We start from the raw sequence: 19,859 nt of genomic DNA, 5'->3' as shown, positions 1-19,859 counted from the left end.
GAGGTACGTACACAGGACTCAGGAGATGACAGCGCAATACCGAAATAGTGCCGCACAATGCCCTGTATAGGTAAAGTGTAATTCCAGATCCTTACTTGTCACCGTAATCACTGATCAGTGCTGAATATTATATATTGCAACACGTGCACGCTGCAGCTAAACGTGAGGCTGGGTCTGAGACTTTGCCTCCATCTCATACAGACATAGGGACACAAAACACCGTGAGAGTGAGTAGGCTACCGCATGTCAGTAGAGATCATATGCAGTCACAATAATACTTTCCGACTACCCAGAAAAGTCTCGGATGATCGCTGTGCCACACAGCTGTTCGCGCCATTCCCGCCTTGTTGAGCCACATTTCCCATTCTCGAGACTCGCGAAGTCGAGCCGAGTCCGCCGTCGCCAGATCCCGTCCCGTAACTCTCGGCAAGTAAGATACTCTCTCCCTGACAGCAGACAGCAGCCACGGAAGCAAGACACGGAAACGGGATAGAATACGAATGGGTGGTTTCCAATCAACTTGTTGGATTCCCTGGAGCGAATTTGGGAACAACAAGACGCCAGGGAAGCGCTGTCCGATCTGCCGTATGAAGCTTGTGAGCCACCACTCTGGATTCTGGCAAATTCATGTGAGATTGTAAGTATCGCACAATCTGCATCATTCAAACCACGCATTCGTTGTAGAAGCGGTCCCGTATTTCAGGATAGTGACTTCATCATCATCATCATTGTCTTCGTCGTCGTCTCCTAATGAGAGAGTACATTTTTGGCCCAAAGACTCGATAGAGGGCCGAAGAAAAGACATAGGCAGTGTGGAATGGAGACACATTCGAAAGTGCCTGATATCACATTGTTACTTTTATGTATCTTATCAAATCACAATATTCCCATATATTTCAGTGACGCCATGCTCGCTTGAACGCTTTCATCAATTACACACGAAGGCTGAACAAGAGGGACCAGATCATTTCTGGTCCAAAGCCAATATCAACTCACTTGCCCTCTCCGCAACAGTCATAATCCCGAAAATGGGATTCGCCGTGAATGCTTCTGTAATGCTAGAATCGACGACGTGAAGGTTATCCATTCCGATGACTTTCGTGTCTAAATCGACACATGTGCCAATCTTGCACGACCCGCTCCAGTGGTTGACGTATCCTTTCGTAAAGTCGGAGGGCGTGGTGATGTACTGGAGGATCTCAGCTTTGCTGGATGTCACTGGCAAGTTCAAAGACGTGAGACCCGTCTGGGGAAAGGATTGGAACATCTTGTAGATGACGGTAGCGACGGCATCGGCGTCCGCTGGATCGCTGTAGAGGAAATCTGATGCGGGACCGGGAATTCCCTTCTCGCTCAGAATCACCTTGCTCTTGGACTTTGCGCCAGATGTGGCGTAGACATTGATTGTGAAGGTGTCAGGGCCGGTCAAATTGAACGACCCGGCGACATTGACAGTGCCTTGAACGGCGATGGATGAGCCATCGGCTTGCTTCACGCTGTCCCAGAACAGACCAGTAGGTCCTGCAGAGGAGAGAGGGCCGGATCGAGATTGGAGGTATAGATCCTTATCTGTAGCAATAGGCGAGCTGTAGTCAAAGTTGTACGATTGGATGTTCGTTCCCGAAAACACCAGAAAGGTGTTGGGATTGTCGTACAAGTGGTCACCCACAGCGGAATTATTGATCCACGCTGATGATGGCATGTCCAGAAGCTGGTTGTTTGCCAGGCCCGACAAGGATGCGGGATCACCAATGCCCGATAACATGAGAAGCTGAGGGCTGAAGAATGATCCGCTGCTCAGAATGACTCGACCGTTTCCGGAGAGCTTGAAGGTGGTGGACTGGCCGTCGACCATTGCCACGACGCCAGTGGCCTTGCTACCGTCGCGCTCCACCCGCTTGACCTGCACGCCGCTCCTGAGGGAGAAGTTCGACCGCCCCAGAGCAGATTGGAGATATGTCTTGACTGGTCCGCTTCGTTGACCGTTCTGGTAAGCGTAATTGGCCCTGCCGAAGACTCCGTTCTTGTTGTTCGGGTCGCCGTTGACTGCGACACTCTTGTAACCAACACTGTCCACGAGCCACTTCCTCGTTGCGTCGTAGCCGGACTGTGCATAGCGCTTGCCATCGGCCGACGGAGTGTTGGTGAATGGCTGCATGGCTTTGACCTTTTCAATGGCACCCGCCATGTTTTCGGACTTCCATTTCTGGGGATAATAAGTGTCAAAGTCGGAGGCGGGTGGTTGTGAGAAGAGCTCAGCATTGATGGCACTAGAGCCACCAATTGTACAGCCGCCGAAGCCGCCGGTTTGCTTGTCACCACAGAGCAGACTGGAGCTGCCGCTGAAGATGGAGCTGTAGAGGCCTGGAACGTCGACACGAGAGAGCTCTGTATTTGATAGCCAGTCTGGTCGTTCTCGTCCGCCTGTAGAATAATACGAAGGTCCTCCTTGCTCGAGAAGGAGGGTTCTCTTGCCCGCTTCGCTCATTCGATCAGCGGCGACGATGCCCGCCGGACCAGCTCCAATGATGATGGCGTCCCACTCCACATCCTGTCGTGCTTTGATGTTGTTATGGTCTTGTGTAGGCCTAGCGTAGATTGTGTCGAAGAGTACAGCAACAGCTATGAAAGCCTTGGTGTTGAAAGGCATTATTTGTATTGCGATGGGAGGCGATGTAATAGTGTAGAAGCGGTATGAAGGTGCTGGATGTTAGCAGGCATTGAGCTACACCTTCACCTACATATATATATGTGCAGTCCATGTTCGCAGACTGTAATATCTGACGACCTGGTGGCGCTGAACATCGGCTCTACTGACAGTAGGTCATGGAAAGGCTGCCCAGCGAGCTATTAATACGAGGTAGAACTGCGGTATGGCCGGGAGCGATGCGAAACAGCGTCGTATTTCTGCAAAAGCGACATCATCGCAGGCGAGATAGGTAGATATCACACTCGAGAGTGAAGTTTTTTTCTTTTTCCAACCCAAGTTGTAGACTTATAGTGAGTTCCGCCGTTCCGGTAGTTCTAGTTCTAGTTCTAGTGCTAGCGTTGCCTGGGGCCAACCCAGTGAATTCCAGGAATAGGAGATGAGTAATTGAGGTATGCCTGGCGATGACATGTTCGAGGAGGAAAGTAGCTAAATATACCAAAGTTAAAGGATAGAGGATGAGTAAAGTAGTGCTCGACTGGCATGGGAAGATGTTTTTTACTACACTACACTACATACTGTATGTATATTACAACTTTCATCTGACGAGGCGTCATTATCAATCATGTAGTGCCACAATACCCACGTGGTATTGTACATCGTCGTACAATCCTTTCTACACCAAAGCACTCGACATGTAGCCCTCCCCCTCCTTTTTCTCCTTTCCCTCCTTTTGCTCCTCCTTCTTTCTTCCATAATCAAGTAATCTGATATCACCCTTCCCATTCATTCACTTCTATCCCATTGTCCTCTAATAACATCAACACACCTCCCATTACCCCGAGAAATCATCTTCACAATTGCCACCTCGGCCTGTGTGGTATGGCGTGCAGCATATTCCTTTTTCGGCATCTCCGTCGATCCATCAACCTTCAATCTAGACCTTAACCCCGCCCCTATGACGATGGTATTCCCGAGCTATTTACATTATCTAACACATGTATGAAAAGAGTTCTGGAATAATACCTACCTACTTTGTTCGCAGTGCTGTTTGTGTGGATATCGACCGTACCCAACTTGAAAAAACCCCCCAATACCAGCTGACAACAACCACTATTCAACTACGGGATCATCATGTCTTCGCAAAAGTACACGATTCCCGCCAAAGGCATCGTAGCGTATGATCAACACAGCTGGAAACTCGAAAATCTTCTCACTCGCGAGCCACTGGAAGATGAATTCCTCGTCGAAATGATTGCCACCGGCGTCTGCCACACCGATATTTCCGGCTATGGCGGAATCTATCCTCGGGTCTTGGGACATGAAGGTGCGGGAAGAATTCTCAAACTCGGCTCAAGGGCGCAAGAAGCGAAGTGGAAAGTGGGCGATTTGGTCATTCTATCGGCCGCCGCTTGTCTCGAATGCTTGTACTGCACGACGGGTCATCCGGCGTATTGTGTACAACATGCTGCTTTGACCTTGGCCGCCAATGAGCCCAATTTCATATTGGCAGAGGGTGCTGCTGCTGCTGCTGACAAGGGAAAAGTGATTGGTGGAGGGTACTTTGGACAGAGCTCTTTTGCGAGTCCTACGCCGGTCAAGGTGTCCGCTGCTGCCAACGTGACGAAGTTGATCAAAGACGCGGAAGAGCTGAAGCTGTATGCTCCGCTAGGCTGTGGTATTATGACGGGCGCGGGAGCAATCACACACGTGGGTAAATGTGGGCCAGACGATGTTGTTGCGGTCATTGGACTGGGTGGTGTGGGTCTCGCTGGCATATGTGCTGCAGTGAATAACAAAGTCGGGACCATCATTGCTGTAGACATCAACCCTGGTCGAGTGGAGTTGGCGGCGGAATTGGGTGCTACCAAGGGCCTGCTGAGTACGAAAGAAGCACTCGGTGATAAGACTCTGTCCCAGGCAATCAAGGACATGTCCCCTCAGGGGCTAGGAGCGACTGCAGTCCTGGATACGACGCCAAGTGTGGCTATATTGAGCGAGTGTCTGGGCGCCATCCGGAAGAATGGAATGGTGCTGCAGGTTGGTGTCAAGCCTGTCGATGCGAAGCTGGAAGTCGATTGCCTGCAACATATGGTCAACGGAAGGAGGTTGGTGGGCGTTATCGAGGGCGACCGTGATCCAGCAGAAGCTTTGCCGGAGCTGGTGCAATGGAGCAAGGATGGCATATTGCCAGTGGGCAAGATGTTCAAAGAGTTCCCACTGCAGGAATTTGAAGAAGCAAAGAAGAAGATGGAGGAGGGAAGTGTCATCAAATCAGTGCTTATATGGTAAGTGTTATATCGCACTCGTACATATCCAACACGTGCTAGTATACTTCGACGCACTTCTTCTTCTTCTTCTTCTTCTTCTTCTTCTTCTTCTTCCTCTTCCTCCTCCTCCTGCTCCTCTTCTTCTTGCTGTCTCGTCCGTGAAGATTTCCCCTACCATACATTCGGCACACCATCTTTGTTCGAATCACTGTGCAACTTCCGCGTCTGGAACAGTTTTTCCGAATCGCGACACTGCCTCACGTCCAACTGACCCTCAAAAAAAGCTGGCGCTTGACCAGCTAGCGACACAGTCCCATTAAGGAAGTGGGCTCTCTCGATCGTGTCGTCGGCATGGCACAAGATCAACTCCCGGAGATAATGGAAACAATGAGGCCAGTGCGGATCAGACTTGTAATCCAGACCAATGTCGTGTCCATTTCTGCTGAGTGCATCGTTGCGTGCAGTCTGCATGGCCCTCCTGATGCCACCCAGGCAGTGAAGCGCGTGGAGCATGCCAATCACGCCATATTCATTGACAGTCGTCTTTCCCGAGGAATCGTAGGGCGGGAGGTTGATGACACCGTTGTCCGGCACCAGTTCATGGTTCCACAAGGTATCGAATTGAGAATCGAGCGACATGTATCGCGTGTCACCGCCATAGCTTTTGTGAATCGTGTAATTCTGTGCTGCAACTGACGTGATTGTCCTCGTAGCCTGGGTCATACGTTGAATGGAGAGAAACTGCATCAGTGTGACGATAATCAGCGCGCCAGTCATGATCTGATTGATGTGCGTCTTGCAATATGCCAGCGTCCTGCGGGCGAGGTCTTGCTTCTCTTCAATGAACTCGTTCTTCCATGCCGTACTTGAGTCGCTCATTCGTGATTGCTCCATATCTGGATCGTGCTGAACCGGTTGGTAAGAGCCCATCGTGTTCGTATTCATGCTTGTCCCATGCGCTATGCTGAGGAATGCAGGCAGCGTCGCAGGTCTCGAGGAGTGAAACCCACTAGAACTCTTCTGCTCGGGATGTTTGTTTACTCGTTGAATACCCTGGAAGGACGTAGAGTCGAGGATCAAGTTGTCAGCTTTGTCACCTTTTGGGGTTGAGGCTTGACTATTGAGTGCTCCATTCGGCGGCAGACTCAACAGGTAACTGGAAAGAATCACAACAATAGGATTGTGTCTGAGAACACTTCTTTGTTCACTTCGCCCTCCCTATCAAACTCGCCACAGTCAGTCTTCGTCTCTTTGTCTCGGTGCAGGCCTAGCGAACGTCGAGATACACTTCAAGATCTTGCCTATATCCTTCTTCATATTCGCGCCAGGAAGAGGAAGCAGCGGAGCGAGAGCGTACGCAATCCGTTTGTTCTCACAAAGAGCTTTGTAACATCTTGTCGTGATGTACTAGATATGGGAATATCCAATACTACATCCTGTATCTACTCATTGTCGCGTCATACCATTATCCTGTTTTATGTCACTGTTTGGCCGCCTTTGTGACACTTTCGCGTACCACCTTACAGCCCGGCAGCACTTCCCCTCCTGCTTCCATGCGCCTGCACAAACATCCAACAGGCGAACAAGATGCAAGCCACGAGGAATAGCTTGAAAGGATAGCCCATGCTCTGCTTAGGACTGCTGACGAGGCCCTCGCTGCTGAAGTGAGATGCAACGTCAGACTTGAAGTCAGCAACAGTTTCCTGGGAGATGCTTCCGCCCATGGCTTTGCCACTGTTGCCTGTAAAGACTTCGTCCTCGTCGAGGGGAGCAATCGGTTCAGCGCCGCCTTCGAGACCTAAAATTCGAAAAGAGATGATAGTCAGCGGGAATGTGCTCCAGACATATCCCAGTAGTGAGTGACCCAAACTACCACCTGCTGACTGGGACTTCCTGCATCTGTGGAGCAGTAGGTGGGGAGTAATTCTGGTCGCCACATACCAGGACAAGGTAGTATTTCAAGAAGTATGAAGACTAGAGTTCAGCTCTGATACCTTCTGCTGGCACTTCCAACTCTCCACTCTTCGCAATCGTCACGGCGACAGTAGGCTTGTCGTTTCCTCCCTTGGGTGTGTTTTCGATCTTGTGAACGATGTCCATGCCCTCGAGGACTTCGCCGAAGACCACGTGGCGGCCGTCGAGCCAAGAGGTGATGACGGTCGTAATGAAGAATTGCGAGCCGTTCGTGTTTTTGCCGGAGTTGGCCATGCCTGGCAAACGGTCAGTACATGGAGAGAGGGCATCAGTCAGGGCACTCGAAATCGTTCATACTGAGAAGACCCTTCTTGGAGTGCTTCAACTTGAAGTTCTCATCGTCAAACTTGGCGCCGTAAATGGACTTTCCTCCAGTGCCGTCGCCCTTCGTGAAGTCACCACCCTGGATCATGAAGTCCTTGATGACACGGTGGAAGGAAGAGTCCTGGTATCCAAAGCCCTTCTCGCCCGTGCAGAGAGCTCGGAAGTTCTCGGCCGTCTGTACCACGAATTGTCATCAGTCAGTCCATCTTCTTCTCCAGCGCACTCCACCCGCCCCTGGCGTCTGGATGTGGACATGGACATACCTTTGGTGTCGTCTTTCCATACAGTCCCATGACGATCCTGCCCAACTCTTCATCGCCCTGCTTGATATCGAAGTAGACCTTGTGAGTGATCTTGGGGCCTTTCTGAGCTTCGGCCGTCTGGGCAAAATAGGCGAAAGCGAAGGTCAGGACGACCATAAAAGACACCAGGATTCGTTGGAGGGAGGCCATGTTGACGCCGATCGACAGTCGTAGTCCTCCGGGCGATGTAGTTGAGTTGCAGTATGGGGATGTAGGGAGAAGAAGGCAGAAGCCAGCGGGAATTCTTGAAGTGACAGCTGTGGTCAATGGGCGGTGCAGTACCACCTCCTACCTAGGAGGTACGACCTTCCTTACCTCATCGGCATCGGCATTGGCGGGGATGGCGGATCATGCCGTTTGGACTCAACTCTCACTTTCGCGAAGTCGAGAAATAACGCGGCAGCCACCTCTCACCATCGCTCCGTTTGCAACAACACTGCAGTCATGGTAAGTACTCAATCGCCACTGCGCGAATCGTTGCAAGTATACCTTACTGACGCGACACAGGTTGGGTTATTCGGCAACAACTTCGCCGAAAGCTTTCTTGTGCGCAACTCTCTCCAATCCTTCTACGGCATCGGTCCCAAAGTCTGCCAGACTCTCATGGCGCGCTTCCACATTCACAACACTGCCCGGATCGGAAGCTTGAAAGAGCGGCAAATCAACGCACTGGCAGAGGAACTCTCGAAAATGGTGTTGGAAAATGACTTGAAGAGGCAATTGCACGATAACATCAAGAGATTGAGAGATATGGGCTCGTACCGGGGAAGAAGACACGCTATGGGCTTGCCCGTGAGGGGCCAGAGGACGCGAAGCCAGGTGAGTCTTGCGGCGTTGGTGTTGGGATGGGGTTGGGTACGGCTGGTGCTAATGTGACGTGAAATGCAGATTATAACCGCGAAAAAGCTGAATAGGGTCGAAAGGAGAGGATGATGCAGGAGAGGAGCAAACACAAATATGATGGGCTGGGATGTATAGCGATGGCGCAACAGATGGCTTTTGCTGAGATACAAGACGGTAACGGTGTACGATGGCTAGTCTCATGCTTACACACTGTACAAATTCGAGTGTACAATAAGAAGCTACTGAAGGCTTGCACCTTATATATTACTAACTTCCAGTATCGACTCCGATACCTAGACTGTTGACGGGTGCTTTCTTCTCATCGAGTGATGACACCAGCTGGTCTCATCCAAAACACACCTATATTTTGAATGGTAGCTGAGTGACAAAGACGACGAGGGAGCTGGAAAGATGGAACCTTGGCTGTTGAGGCCCACATCTCCAAACGGCATCTGACCTGACTCAAGTCGAATCTGTGTGCTGTTCAGGTTGCGCTGTTCAGCTCGGAGCCATGGCGCTGTAGGTCCGCCTCGGAAGGGCAGGGGTGACCACCGGCCGTTCGCATTGCACGACCTGTGAGCAGGACTCCGAGATGTCGTGCGGAAATGACTGTCGCAACGCGGGAAAAGTGCCAGTACTGAGTGCTCTTTATGCTGTCGACGAGGGAAAAGATCGAAGGCAGCGTGGTACATGTTGATACCGACTGGCGCTGTGTCTTTATCATTATTTCGCCTCCTACCAGCCATAGTCTAATCCAGCATTACCAGATCTTCCCCTGGGTGCCTGGTCGTCAATTGCAGATTCGCGGTAGACACATCATCCATCTGACCTAGCGCCCACAGCAGCACAAACCTCTCCTCACTAGTCTTCTCCAGCCTCTGATAATGCCTCTCGGAATAAGCTTTTAATCCATCGAGTACATCCTTCACGCTCTCTTTGCTCTTCGCTTTTTCTTGCAGAGTCGTCTCTGCCATAGCACCAGCCAAAACCTCGTCTTCATCTTCTGCCGCTACCATCTGCTTACGTTTTCGTTGTAGACCGATGATCTTCTCTTTCGGGTAAATCCTAAACAGGGCATATAAGATGCGTTGCGCAACATGATGTGTCCTCCCGTTGGCATTCCAGTCTCGAATCCGGCGGAGGAGGTTCCAGAGTTGACCTTCTGATAAGCTGGCCAACACTTCGTCGACTTCAGCGCGACCAGTGAAGCTTTCTGCTTCTGTGGAGGGATTATCAATGGCCGATTTGAAGATCTCGAGAAGGCGTTTCGGGTGGTTCAATTGAAGAGCTAGCACGATTGCGTCTCGGAAGTTGTTGGCTCGAATTGCGTTTTGCAATTCTTGGTCCTGTTCAATCCGTTGCGTGGCTTGCGTTGTGGCTGCAAGGGCAGTCTGCGTCGTCGTATCAGTCCAGAAGGTCAGCGTACTGTCTGCTGAGCCAGAAACCAATTCTAGTTGTGGCGCAGAATCATCTTTTTCATCCTCATGACCTTCCGCGATTTTAGCTTCTGCTTCTGCTATCGAGAGAATTGGCTGAGGTCGAACTGCAAGTGCCCAGACACGATCGATGTGATTGTCTAGTGTGGCTGCACATTCACCACCTTGCGCATCCCAAACTTTCACAAGTCCGTCACCTGCTGCGCTAGCGACTTGCACACCTCTGCCGTCCCTGTCATCTTTACTTGGAGGTGGCAGCCAGACGACTTTCAACACGCTGTTCGAGTGGCCCTCGAACGTTCGCAAGCAGCTGTAGTCCGTCAAGCTCCATATTTTCACCATCTTGTCTCCGCTGCCCGTAACGACCATACCCTTGGACGTGCTTGCATTCCCGTTGTCATTCGTAGTCAACGCAGGCATGTCCGTGGGCGCGAACGCTATGCTCCACACACCACGCTTATGACCTCGAAGCACGCCGATAGGCTCACCGGTTTGCACATCCCAGATTTTGACTGTTCGGTCCTGTGATGCTGAGGCGAAAAGTGGGGTCGTGGTGGAGTAGGACGTCTCGATGGCGTTGATATCTCTGTCATGCGCCTTTCTGGTATACGCGGCTCGAGGTCCTTTCCCGGCTTGTTTGCTGATGTCCCATCTCTTAACCGTCTTGTCCTGACTGCCAGTGATCATAAACTCAGGTGGGTGCTCGAGCGGATTCTCGAACTCTTTCGATCCTGGTACTGGAGCAGCGTTAGGCAGTGCAACAGCCCCTATACTCTCAGCATGACCGGTAAATGTTGCGTAGCATTCGTAGGAGTTATTCTCGGGATCCAGCCGCCACAGCTTTGCAGTGTTATCCTTTGCCCCTGTGGCGAGCCAACAGCCAGACCAGTCGGTGTCGATTGTGATGATGATTTCGGTGTGACCCTTAAGAAGAGCTATATCTGCGCCGAAGTAAGGGGATGATCCATTTGACGCGCTTGTGTCTAGTGAGACGATGCGGATGTCTTCGAGATTTGTAGCGAGCGCAAGGAGATTGCGGTGCCGTCCGATATATGCCAGGTCGATGACTTCGTCGTGCGTTCCGCTGATCCGCCGTATAACTGGTAGGGCAGGGATTCGAGCGTTTCCAGATGCATCTTTCAGTCCTTCTAGTGAGCGCAGCACCAGAGTCTGATCGTCGTGCACCGTGAGTAAGAAAGGGAGATTAGCCCACTGCTGAACGTCGACTATTCTCTCTATTTCTGCGCCTTCTTCTTGATCTTCTGTCACTTCCTGGCCGTCGTCCGTGGTCCATATTCTTAGTCTCGCCGTATCCCCTCCGGTGTAGATGAGCTTCCCAGTTTCCACGAATCCGGCTGTCTCGATCGTTTCCAACACTGCGATAGTACTGACTTGCTGCCACGTTTTCGAGTCCCACAGAATGACAGTCTTGTCTCGACTCCCGCTTAATAGCAATCTCTGATCTGGCGCGTAATCCAAGCTCTTCACCACACTAACATGACTCTCGAGAGATGCGACGCCTTGGCTTTTACTCAGGTCCCATATTCTGATGTTCCCATCTTCGCCACCAGAAGCCAGTCTGTAGCCTGCAGTAGCCTCGTTTTGCACTTCCTCAGCCTCCCCATTTCTTTGCTTGTTCTTCCTTTTTTTGCCCTTTGTCGACGTCTGCTCTGTCTCGTTTGGGTCGACATGAAAAAAGTGTAGGGCCGAGACGACTCCACTGTGGCCGTGGAAGGTATGGGTCGTGTAACCGCCTCTGAGATCCCACACTTTGACTTCTCCATCCGCGCCGCCCGTGGCCAGCAAAGAGCTCGTGTTGTCCACTGCCACCACTACCACAGGCGTCTTGTGTGGCTTGAGAGTCCGGAGCAGTCTCGCATCAATTGTGTCGTCCACCTGCGAGTCGTGCAAAGCGAATATACGCACTGCGTTCGATCGTGAGCACACAACGAGATGTGTAGCATCGGGGCTGAGGGTAAGGGTGGTCAGAGGTTCGCCGTCCTGATCACTTGTGTCAACAGTCAGTCCAAGTCAATCGCTCTTCCTGTAGCCAGCAGGGGACTGGGAGGGAATGTTGCTTACGCCTTCAATGCGGGCCAAATGCGCGCCTGTAGTCAAGTCCGTGAGCAGTGCTTCTTCGCCGAGGGAAGAAGCGAGGATGTGGCCATCTTGACTGAGCGACACAGCGCCGCCCGTGTAGATGGGCTGGATGACCCGACTGGGCTCGAAAGTCGTCTTCATGATTGGTTGGTCAACCAATTCAAGTGTAAATGTACTCTCTCTCACTATACCAGCAAGTGATGGAACTTTGATGTGGACTTGATTGAGCTTGACTTTTTCTGCCAAGACCGAGCAAGAACGGCAGCTCCACGCGCTAGGATTACCTTACCTTACCTAAGCTCTAACGTGGTGTCGCTGGACCGCGTCGACTGCAGCTGCCTGTGCATCTATCTCATCTCGACCTACCGACCGACAGACAAACAGACAAACAGCTCCACTGCACCGCTGGAACAACCAACACATCCACCCAACACCCACACACCTTACACTCCATCACCACTGTTGTCATCATGTATGTCCCTCACCGACTCCTCCTACTCGGTCGAACATGCAACTAACATCCCCCGAGGGAGGTCCTTCTCGGCATCACAGGCAAGGACTTTACCATCATGGCCGCCTCCAAAGCTGCCATGAGAGGTGCCACCATCCTCAAGGCTTCCGACGATAAGACGCGCGCCCTCAACAAGCACACGCTGATGGCCTTTGTGGGAGAAGCTGGCGATACGAGTGCGTCTGACGTCCTTCTTTTCCCTCCTACCGTCACTGTCGTCGTCTTCCTCGCTTCTTGTCTAACATGATGATGTGCCTGCAGTCCAATTCGCCGACTACGTCCAGGCCAACACCGCCCTCTACGGCATCCGCAACGGCAATGAGCTCACCCCCAACGAAACCGCCTCCTTCGTACGCTCCGAACTCGCCAAGTCGCTGCGCTCGCGCTCACCCTACACGGTCAATCTGTTGCTCGGTGGCTACGACACACACCACAACAAGCCCACGCTGCATTGGATCGACTACCTCGCGTCCTGCGCCCCTCTACCTTACGCCGCCCATGGATACGCACAGTACTACTGTCTGGCGATATTAGACAAACATCACCACCCTGACATCAGCTACGAGCAGGGCATGAAGATTCTCCGAATGTGCACAGATGAGCTGAAGAGACGACTGCCGATCGACTTCAAGGGAGTGCTTGTGAAGGTGATTGACAAGGACGGAGTAAGAGAAGTGGATTATGATGATTCAAAACAGGTGTTGGCGCCTTAAATCGGCCGCACTGTCCTCGTAATGACGGGGCTGACACAGGTCTTGAAGACGCATGGCGCGGCGTTCAGGCGTTGGGCTCGAAGAGAGCGTTCATGATCACGCTGCTCTGGAAGAGAGACTACTGCATGTAAAGATAACACGAAAGAGCTTGAACCAACTTCTATCCAAGTCCTCGCTGATAATGAAATCCTCCTCTAGCAAGCAAACCCTTGTTTCCAATCGCCAACACTCGAGCGACTGCTGTATACTCATCCGGACAGTCTGTCAGCATGGCGCTGCTTGGCCTATCTGCGCGAGTTTTTCCAAGACTGGCCGCCGATCTGCTACCTTGACACACATACCCGAGCACAAACTCATCTGCCTCTATCTTCTGTAGAGCTTGTCAGGTCCTACAGGCAAGATGAAAACCACTTGGACCCATAGCAGAAACTCACTTTACGATAGACTGACAAAAGCATGCCACGAAAGACGGAATATTACTACTGCTTATATCGCACTTTGGTTGTCGCAAGTGGCAGAGAATCTTTGCCCTATCAATATACATCGAAAACTCTGTCCACACCACTCGGTCTTCCATATTGTACTATAGAGAATAATATAATGCTGCGCGCTTTGCAATTTTTGATAAGCTAAAAAAAAACTTGTATTAGTAGAACGCAGCACCATTCATTATCTTGGCTATCTAGCGTAAATGTTCGTACGAACGCATAATAGGTCGATAGCCTCTTTTTGGAATTACTACCTACCTACGGAACGGAGTGATTGACTAACAAAACAGAATAATACGTCCGTCTGCTAAGGCCCTATAGTGCCAATAAGTTCGGCAGCTTGGACTAGAAAGGCAAGGAGTAAAACGACCCTTTCAATTTATAAAAAGCTTTGAGTTTCTTTGTCGAAAAGTCTTAATATCGCGTAGGAATATCGTAGATCCGGAAAGTAGTGTACTAGTATATGGACTAGAAATAGAAGTAGAGTATACAATAGAGAGTTATTAGCTTCTTGTTTCTTGCTACTATACTTGTCTATCTAGAGAGGCTACTAGCTCTTCTCTTATACTCTAAGACTTCGTCACTAGAAGGCTCTACGTAGGTATAATAGCGTACTGAAACTAGTACTAATATAGCTTAGTAATCGAGTAGAATCTAATATAATCTTAAATGAAAATTAAGCATTTTCTATAACTTGCTAGACCCTATAAAGAATTATATAGTTATCTCTAGAAGCCTCTAGATATTATATAATTATCTTTAGAAGTCTCTAGAGTCTTCTCGGGGATTCTATTCCCTAACCTAACGTTAGGGTTACCTAATAACCAAATCAATAAATGTTATATGACCGCTAGATATATGCGTAACAGGTTAGATTCGCCTCGACGGCGGAGTCGCCTCTAGACTGCAATCTTGTATCTAGATAGCAGAATTAACTACCTTTAGACTTTAGTCCTTAGAGAAGCTTAAGATCAATATTACCCTTAGGCTCAAGCTTTCAGAAGATCTTTAAAGCTATACCTATTATTACCCGCGGCCGCGTATAGCCTAAGTAAGGCCATATATTAAGGCTAGAGGTCTTTATAGAAATAGGGTCTTTCTCTAGAGGTGTTTATATTTAGATATATAATTCTTCTATTATTCTATGCTTCTTATATATATACTGATAGACGTCCTTTTCCTTTAGAAGGTTCTCTATTTTTAATTCAATTCTTTCTCTATTTAAACGCCTTATCTAGTCCTAGATACTTATCTAGTCCTAGATACTTATCTAGTCCTAGATACTTATCTAGTCCTAGATACTTATATATTCTGAATCAAGTATCTCATATCCCTCAATTAGGTATATTGAAGCTTAGTATTGACTCTTTGAATAAGTCTATATATTCTTAGGGGTTTTGATAAACGGCGGAGTTTAGTAGACAAAAATTTCAATATAGCTTACTCTTAATCTGGGAGCGACATAGAGATAGAGGACGAGGATAGGTTATACCCCGCCCGCTACCCCATACTAAAAGTACGAGCAATTATTAGAAGTATAGAGTACGTCTACTTATCGCTAGCGTAATCGTAGAGCTATAGAAGCACACTCTTGTATATGCTAAAGGCTATACTAAGAATAAGCTAGTCCCTGATTATGTATATAGAAGACCAACTATTTCTTCTCTATCTAGGGTTTAGCTCTAGAAGATATTGGTAAGCTATAGAGCTAAAGACTTTCAACATTACGATTGATAGCGTAAAGGTTTAATTCTAGTATTTAGTCTAGTACTAAGAGCTTTATAAATTTATTATCTAAGAGTTGCGCGCCTACGAGTCGATTACTTCCTATAATAGATATACTTATTAGTTCGTTACTAAAGCTAGCCTTACTAGCGGTACTACTATACTAGTGCCTCGAGATATTTGAAATAATCACTAGTCTAATACCTATAGATAAGGTACTTCTATAAAATAGTAACCGACGACGAAAGTAACAGACTCTAGGCGCTTTTCTTTACCGATCTTTGACTTATCGCTATCTTTAAGGATAACCAATATATAGTCATCCTTGATTATATATGCAAAAGTATCCTTCTGTTACTCTATCTCGATATTGTTATAAGCCTTAGTATTATTATTCCGCTTACATATTTACTTATACCGGATAAGACGTTTAATAATTATAATAAGCTAGATATTACTATCTATAATCGTATCTAAGCAGCTATAAATGCGCTAGATGCGGTCTCTCTAGTAGTAGAATCTATACTATATATACAGTATATAGACAATATAGTCAATTTATAGGCCTATAACATATATAAGGTAGATAGTAGAAGAGTAAAGATGATATACGCTAAGTTGCTCGCAAGCTCGCCGCTAAGTTCCTTACGCTATATAGAACCTATAGCTTTACGAAGACTAAGTAGTTATTCGATAATATATAATCGGTAATACTTATACGTGCTATACGCAACAATACCAACGATATCGAGAACGAAGACCTTAAGACTACTTAAAGCGACAAACGTAAATCTGTATTACTTACTATTAACATATATATAATTTCCGTCTTTTCTTATAACATAACCGTTCTAATTATAGCTACTTACGATTAGATCAAGGACCGTATCACACAGTATTGTACAAAGGAGGATCTGTCGTATATAATTACCTAGTTATTTAATCAATTGAATGCACTATATAGTTGCCTATACTATAGAATATATAGACGCAATTCTAAGTTATAACCCGTACTAACGGACCGGCTAATTACTAATACTTAAGAGGAGGTTTTTAATAGAGCTACAAATACTATGCTACGGAATATATATTTCGATCTATATATATATAACTACCTACTGTTATAACGATTAGGTACTATATTCTCTCTATGCCTTATTTCTCCTATAGTAATCGCTAGACTTAGCGAGATTATAATAGCTAGTAGAAATACCTTTCTAGGTTATAGGTAGTCCCGTTCCGGCCTAGAAATCCGTAGAGCGGTAAATTATTTATAGACAAATTTGATTTCATACAAACAATACTATTATCTTATATCTTAGATTCTATAGATTTTTAACCCGCTTCTAACGCTACTAGTATATCCGGGATTTAAATTTCTATACTATCTTAACTAGTTCTTGCTATTAATAGTACGATTGAATCTCCTACTTAGATAACCGGAATACTATCTAATACAGGTAGTCTTTAGTAACTGTTCTATAATAAAAACAGTATTATAAGCTAATTCTCTAGATAATATAGAGATAGAAATATTCTAAAGTACAATAGTTTATTATAAGCTTGGTATCGGTCCAGTCGATATACTATATCTGTAGCGCTCTCCTAAGCACCTACCTAGCGGTAGTCGAGAACACGTCTTAACAATAAAACCGAACACATTTACGTATCAAGAGTAACAGAGTATAGCCTTTGTATTGAATAATTTATATTATAAATATTACAACCGTATCTATATACACCGAGAGTCTCTATGTATTATAGAATATTGTATATTAAACAACGGAAACTGAATTTAAACGTTTTGTATATCCTAATATATATAATACCAGGTAACTTAGGTACCTACCCGACCTGCCTACCTTAGTACGTACTTTACCTCCTACCTAAAATATAAGACGGCTAACCTAATCGAGCTCAGAAGCAAAACTACTTTATTATACCTATACTACTAGACTATTATATCTAAGGTATACAAAGTCACCTACCGGATATAGTTCTCTTAATTGCTATACACTATAGTAGAGGTACTAAATAAGCTATAGCGGTAGCTGTATCCTACTTTAACTACTATAACTATCGTATCTATCCTAATGTACCTTATAAACCTCTTTTATATTACCTCTTCGTATTACCTCTTATAGAGTCGTATTCGAATCTAAGGAGTAGCCGAATATAGTATTATTACTATTATACTTATCTATATTACCTTTGGTCTTGTTACGAATCGGTATAACAAAGTCAGTAATATTGAACTCATATATACCTCCGCTCCTCCGAAAGTCTGTCTTCTTGGCATCCTTATAAGCTTCAATATACTAACTAACTTTATCAACTTTGTAGACTAGTTCCTTACTCTATATACTATAAAAATCAATTATAATACTCGCGTTGCAATCCTTATACTCTACGCTATCGCTAGATACATTTTTGACTATATTGCGACCGTCCTACTAGGAGTAAATGCTAGTACAGCCTAGAAACTTATCTATAGGGCCAAAACTAGAGCTAACTCGAATTCTATTGCCGTAGTCAATACGATAGCTCTATCGTACCTATCAACGGCACTATTAGTCGCTATAAGTTAGAATTGTACTACCTCCGGAATACGACAGTTAATATAGTATATATAAGTATACATATTGTTTAATAGCTTAATATTTGTGTCGTATATTATTAGTACTCTATACTAAGAGCTGCCTTAGATAATTCTGAAGGTTATATAATTCTACCTAAGTCCTATATAGTATTCTTTGTAGCGAATACGCAACGTCTATATTACTATATATTATAGTCGATACGCCGAATTTAAGATAGTATCTAGCGCTTTTAATTCTGCTACTTTTCGTACCTAACAGACTAATACTCGCTGTCCTATATTACTATTAGAATATAGCCGAGGCCTCGAGTTAAGCGTAATACTAGTAAGTTATAAAACTAGCTATTTGACGAAAAAGCAGACTATAATACTACCGTATAGCGAGCTACTGCTAATAGAGCGTCTACTTAGTCCTAGCTATATCTTATTATACGAGATAACGAATCCTTCTAGCTATCGCTATCGATCTATCTCTAGAGGATACTCTAGCCTAATTCGGTAAGAGTTAGCCTCTTCTAGGTAACAAGGAGTATAATCTGAATAGGCATACCTCTTAAAATCCTACTGATTACGTACTTAGTAATAGGGACGAGGAAGATAAAGATAAGGACGTTAGTATACTAGTAGAGACGTAGGGCAGTAGTAGTTAGAAGAAGCAGAAATCGCCTCCGTTTCTATAGGACTCTAGCCGTATATTGGAGTTCAAGCTGTTAGAAGTATACCTATATAAAGGTACTCGCTCGTAACAAATATACGGCAGGTAGTTTGCGTGAGCTAGAGAGAGACTATCTTGTCGCTATTATACTCAAGGTAGCGAAGGAGTTATATCTAGAGGATACGCAGACCCTAAACCTATATTAGGAATACTAATACTAGCGACGTATATAGGCGGTAGAACGTTTGCTCTTTAAGTATAGTAGTTTCGGTATTAATTAGCTTATAGGTCTCGTTATAGCGGACGACTATATATAGGAGAAGTATCTTATACTAGAGTATTATAAGCACGCGAGGCTATTAAGGTCTAAGCTATTGCCTAGGTAACGAAGACTACTACTAGCTACCTATCTGTAGGAGGCACGAGTACTATAATCGCTAGTAGATAAGAGAAGAAGCGGAAGCGTACTAAACTATCCGGGGCTACGTTAGTTAAGACGTCGGTTGTAACTAAGGAAGTAACAGACAAGGACGATAATAATACTAATAACGGTAATAACGCTATATCGCTAGTTATAAATAGTACTAATATCCGCTGTACTACTATAGTCCCCCTCCTTATACTAAGAGAGAAGAAGGTATCTAGTACTGAATTACTCGGTAAATCGATAGAGAGAGCTATCCCCTAAGTCTATTCTAATACCTATATATATACCTAGAACGAATAGCTATAGATAGTAGCTCCTTTCGTAGAGGGCAATTACGAGTATCGCCTACGATTTATAGCTATAATCTAGTCTAACAGCAATACGGATAATAACGTTAACTATAATATAGCTTGTATTAACTTCCTACGCGACCTTTAACAGAGGTAACTAGTACGAATCGCTAAAGCAGAGGCAGCGGGTAGGAAGTACTATACTATTGTTACTCCTCGCTACTCTATCAAGAATATTGACCTTAACTCTATTCGCCTATATAAGATTAGGCTTGTAGAGAGTAATAACGAGTATACTAACGAAGCAGCGGAGCGGCGGTCTACTATAATACCGGATATTCTATGCTTAATTACCTAAGCTCTACTATACTATAGTCTTTATAGCTATATACTTACTACTTTATAAGGGTTAAGAACTGTATATTAGTATATATACTTATTATTTAAAGTATATTCTGACTCTTAGTTATTGTATTGTTCGATAGTAGATAAAATATATATATATATATACTCGGCTCGAATCTAATCTAAGCTATTGAATTGTCGGTACCTACA

General features: G+C 46.3%; 7 protein-coding genes across 7 annotated transcripts; 3 read left to right on the top strand and 4 right to left on the bottom strand.

Annotated features, from left to right (window-relative positions):
* Positions 1 to 964: 964 nt before the first annotated feature.
* Positions 965 to 2,762, bottom strand: SEPMUDRAFT_143951 (FAD/NAD(P)-binding domain-containing protein; the record flags this gene model as incomplete). The annotated part of the gene is made up of 2 exons (XM_016903059.1): positions 965 to 2,551; positions 2,742 to 2,762. 2 exons carry the CDS (start codon positions 2,760 to 2,762, stop codon positions 965 to 967), a joined length of 1,608 nt encoding a protein of 535 aa, XP_016758339.1.
* A 950-nt stretch (positions 2,763 to 3,712) lies between these two features.
* SEPMUDRAFT_151213 (GroES-like protein) lies at positions 3,713 to 4,974 on the top strand. Its single transcript, XM_016906675.1, has one exon. The coding sequence runs from the start codon at positions 3,782 to 3,784 to the stop codon at positions 4,937 to 4,939; it is 1,158 nt and encodes a 385-aa protein (XP_016758338.1). The 5' UTR covers positions 3,713 to 3,781; the 3' UTR covers positions 4,940 to 4,974.
* A 114-nt stretch (positions 4,975 to 5,088) lies between these two features.
* Positions 5,089 to 5,640, bottom strand: SEPMUDRAFT_50635 (uncharacterized protein; the record flags this gene model as incomplete). Its single annotated transcript, XM_016909171.1, has 1 exon — positions 5,089 to 5,640. The coding sequence occupies one exon, from the start codon at positions 5,638 to 5,640 to the stop codon at positions 5,089 to 5,091; it is 552 nt and encodes a 183-aa protein (XP_016758337.1).
* A 645-nt stretch (positions 5,641 to 6,285) lies between these two features.
* On the bottom strand, positions 6,286 to 7,776 carry SEPMUDRAFT_127864 (peptidyl-prolyl cis-trans isomerase B precursor). Its single transcript, XM_016902176.1, has 4 exons — positions 7,479 to 7,776; positions 7,189 to 7,390; positions 6,859 to 7,127; positions 6,286 to 6,715 (listed from the first exon to the last, which is right to left on the bottom strand). Exons 1-3 carry the CDS (start codon positions 7,665 to 7,667, stop codon positions 6,892 to 6,894), a joined length of 627 nt encoding a protein of 208 aa, XP_016758336.1. The 5' UTR covers positions 7,668 to 7,776; the 3' UTR covers positions 6,286 to 6,715; positions 6,859 to 6,891.
* A 145-nt stretch (positions 7,777 to 7,921) lies between these two features.
* Positions 7,922 to 8,888, top strand: SEPMUDRAFT_151210 (ribosomal protein S13). Its single transcript, XM_016906674.1, has 3 exons — positions 7,922 to 7,964; positions 8,025 to 8,336; positions 8,406 to 8,888. The coding sequence occupies exons 1-3, from the start codon at positions 7,962 to 7,964 to the stop codon at positions 8,448 to 8,450; spliced, it is 360 nt and encodes a 119-aa protein (XP_016758335.1). The 5' UTR covers positions 7,922 to 7,961; the 3' UTR covers positions 8,451 to 8,888.
* Positions 8,889 to 9,032: 144 nt separating this feature from the next.
* SEPMUDRAFT_71397 (WD40 repeat-like protein) lies at positions 9,033 to 12,037 on the bottom strand (the record flags this gene model as incomplete). Its single annotated transcript, XM_016909937.1, has 2 exons — positions 9,033 to 11,797; positions 11,879 to 12,037. The coding sequence occupies 2 exons, from the start codon at positions 12,035 to 12,037 to the stop codon at positions 9,110 to 9,112; spliced, it is 2,847 nt and encodes a 948-aa protein (XP_016758334.1). The 3' UTR covers positions 9,033 to 9,109.
* Positions 12,038 to 12,277: 240 nt separating this feature from the next.
* SEPMUDRAFT_151208 (N-terminal nucleophile aminohydrolase) lies at positions 12,278 to 13,600 on the top strand. The gene is made up of 4 exons (XM_016906673.1): positions 12,278 to 12,368; positions 12,426 to 12,583; positions 12,669 to 13,247; positions 13,319 to 13,600. Coding segments are annotated over exons 1-3 (612 nt in total). The 5' UTR covers positions 12,278 to 12,366; the 3' UTR covers positions 13,121 to 13,247; positions 13,319 to 13,600.
* The last annotated feature ends 6,259 nt before the right edge of the window (positions 13,601 to 19,859 follow it).

This window comes from Sphaerulina musiva, assembly GCF_000320565.1.
Source record: "Sphaerulina musiva SO2202 unplaced genomic scaffold SEPMUscaffold_9, whole genome shotgun sequence".
NCBI lineage: Eukaryota > Fungi > Ascomycota > Dothideomycetes > Mycosphaerellales > Mycosphaerellaceae > Sphaerulina > Sphaerulina musiva.
The sequence above is the reverse complement of the archived record's forward strand: the minus strand, read 5'-3'. Positions and strand labels throughout refer to the sequence as shown.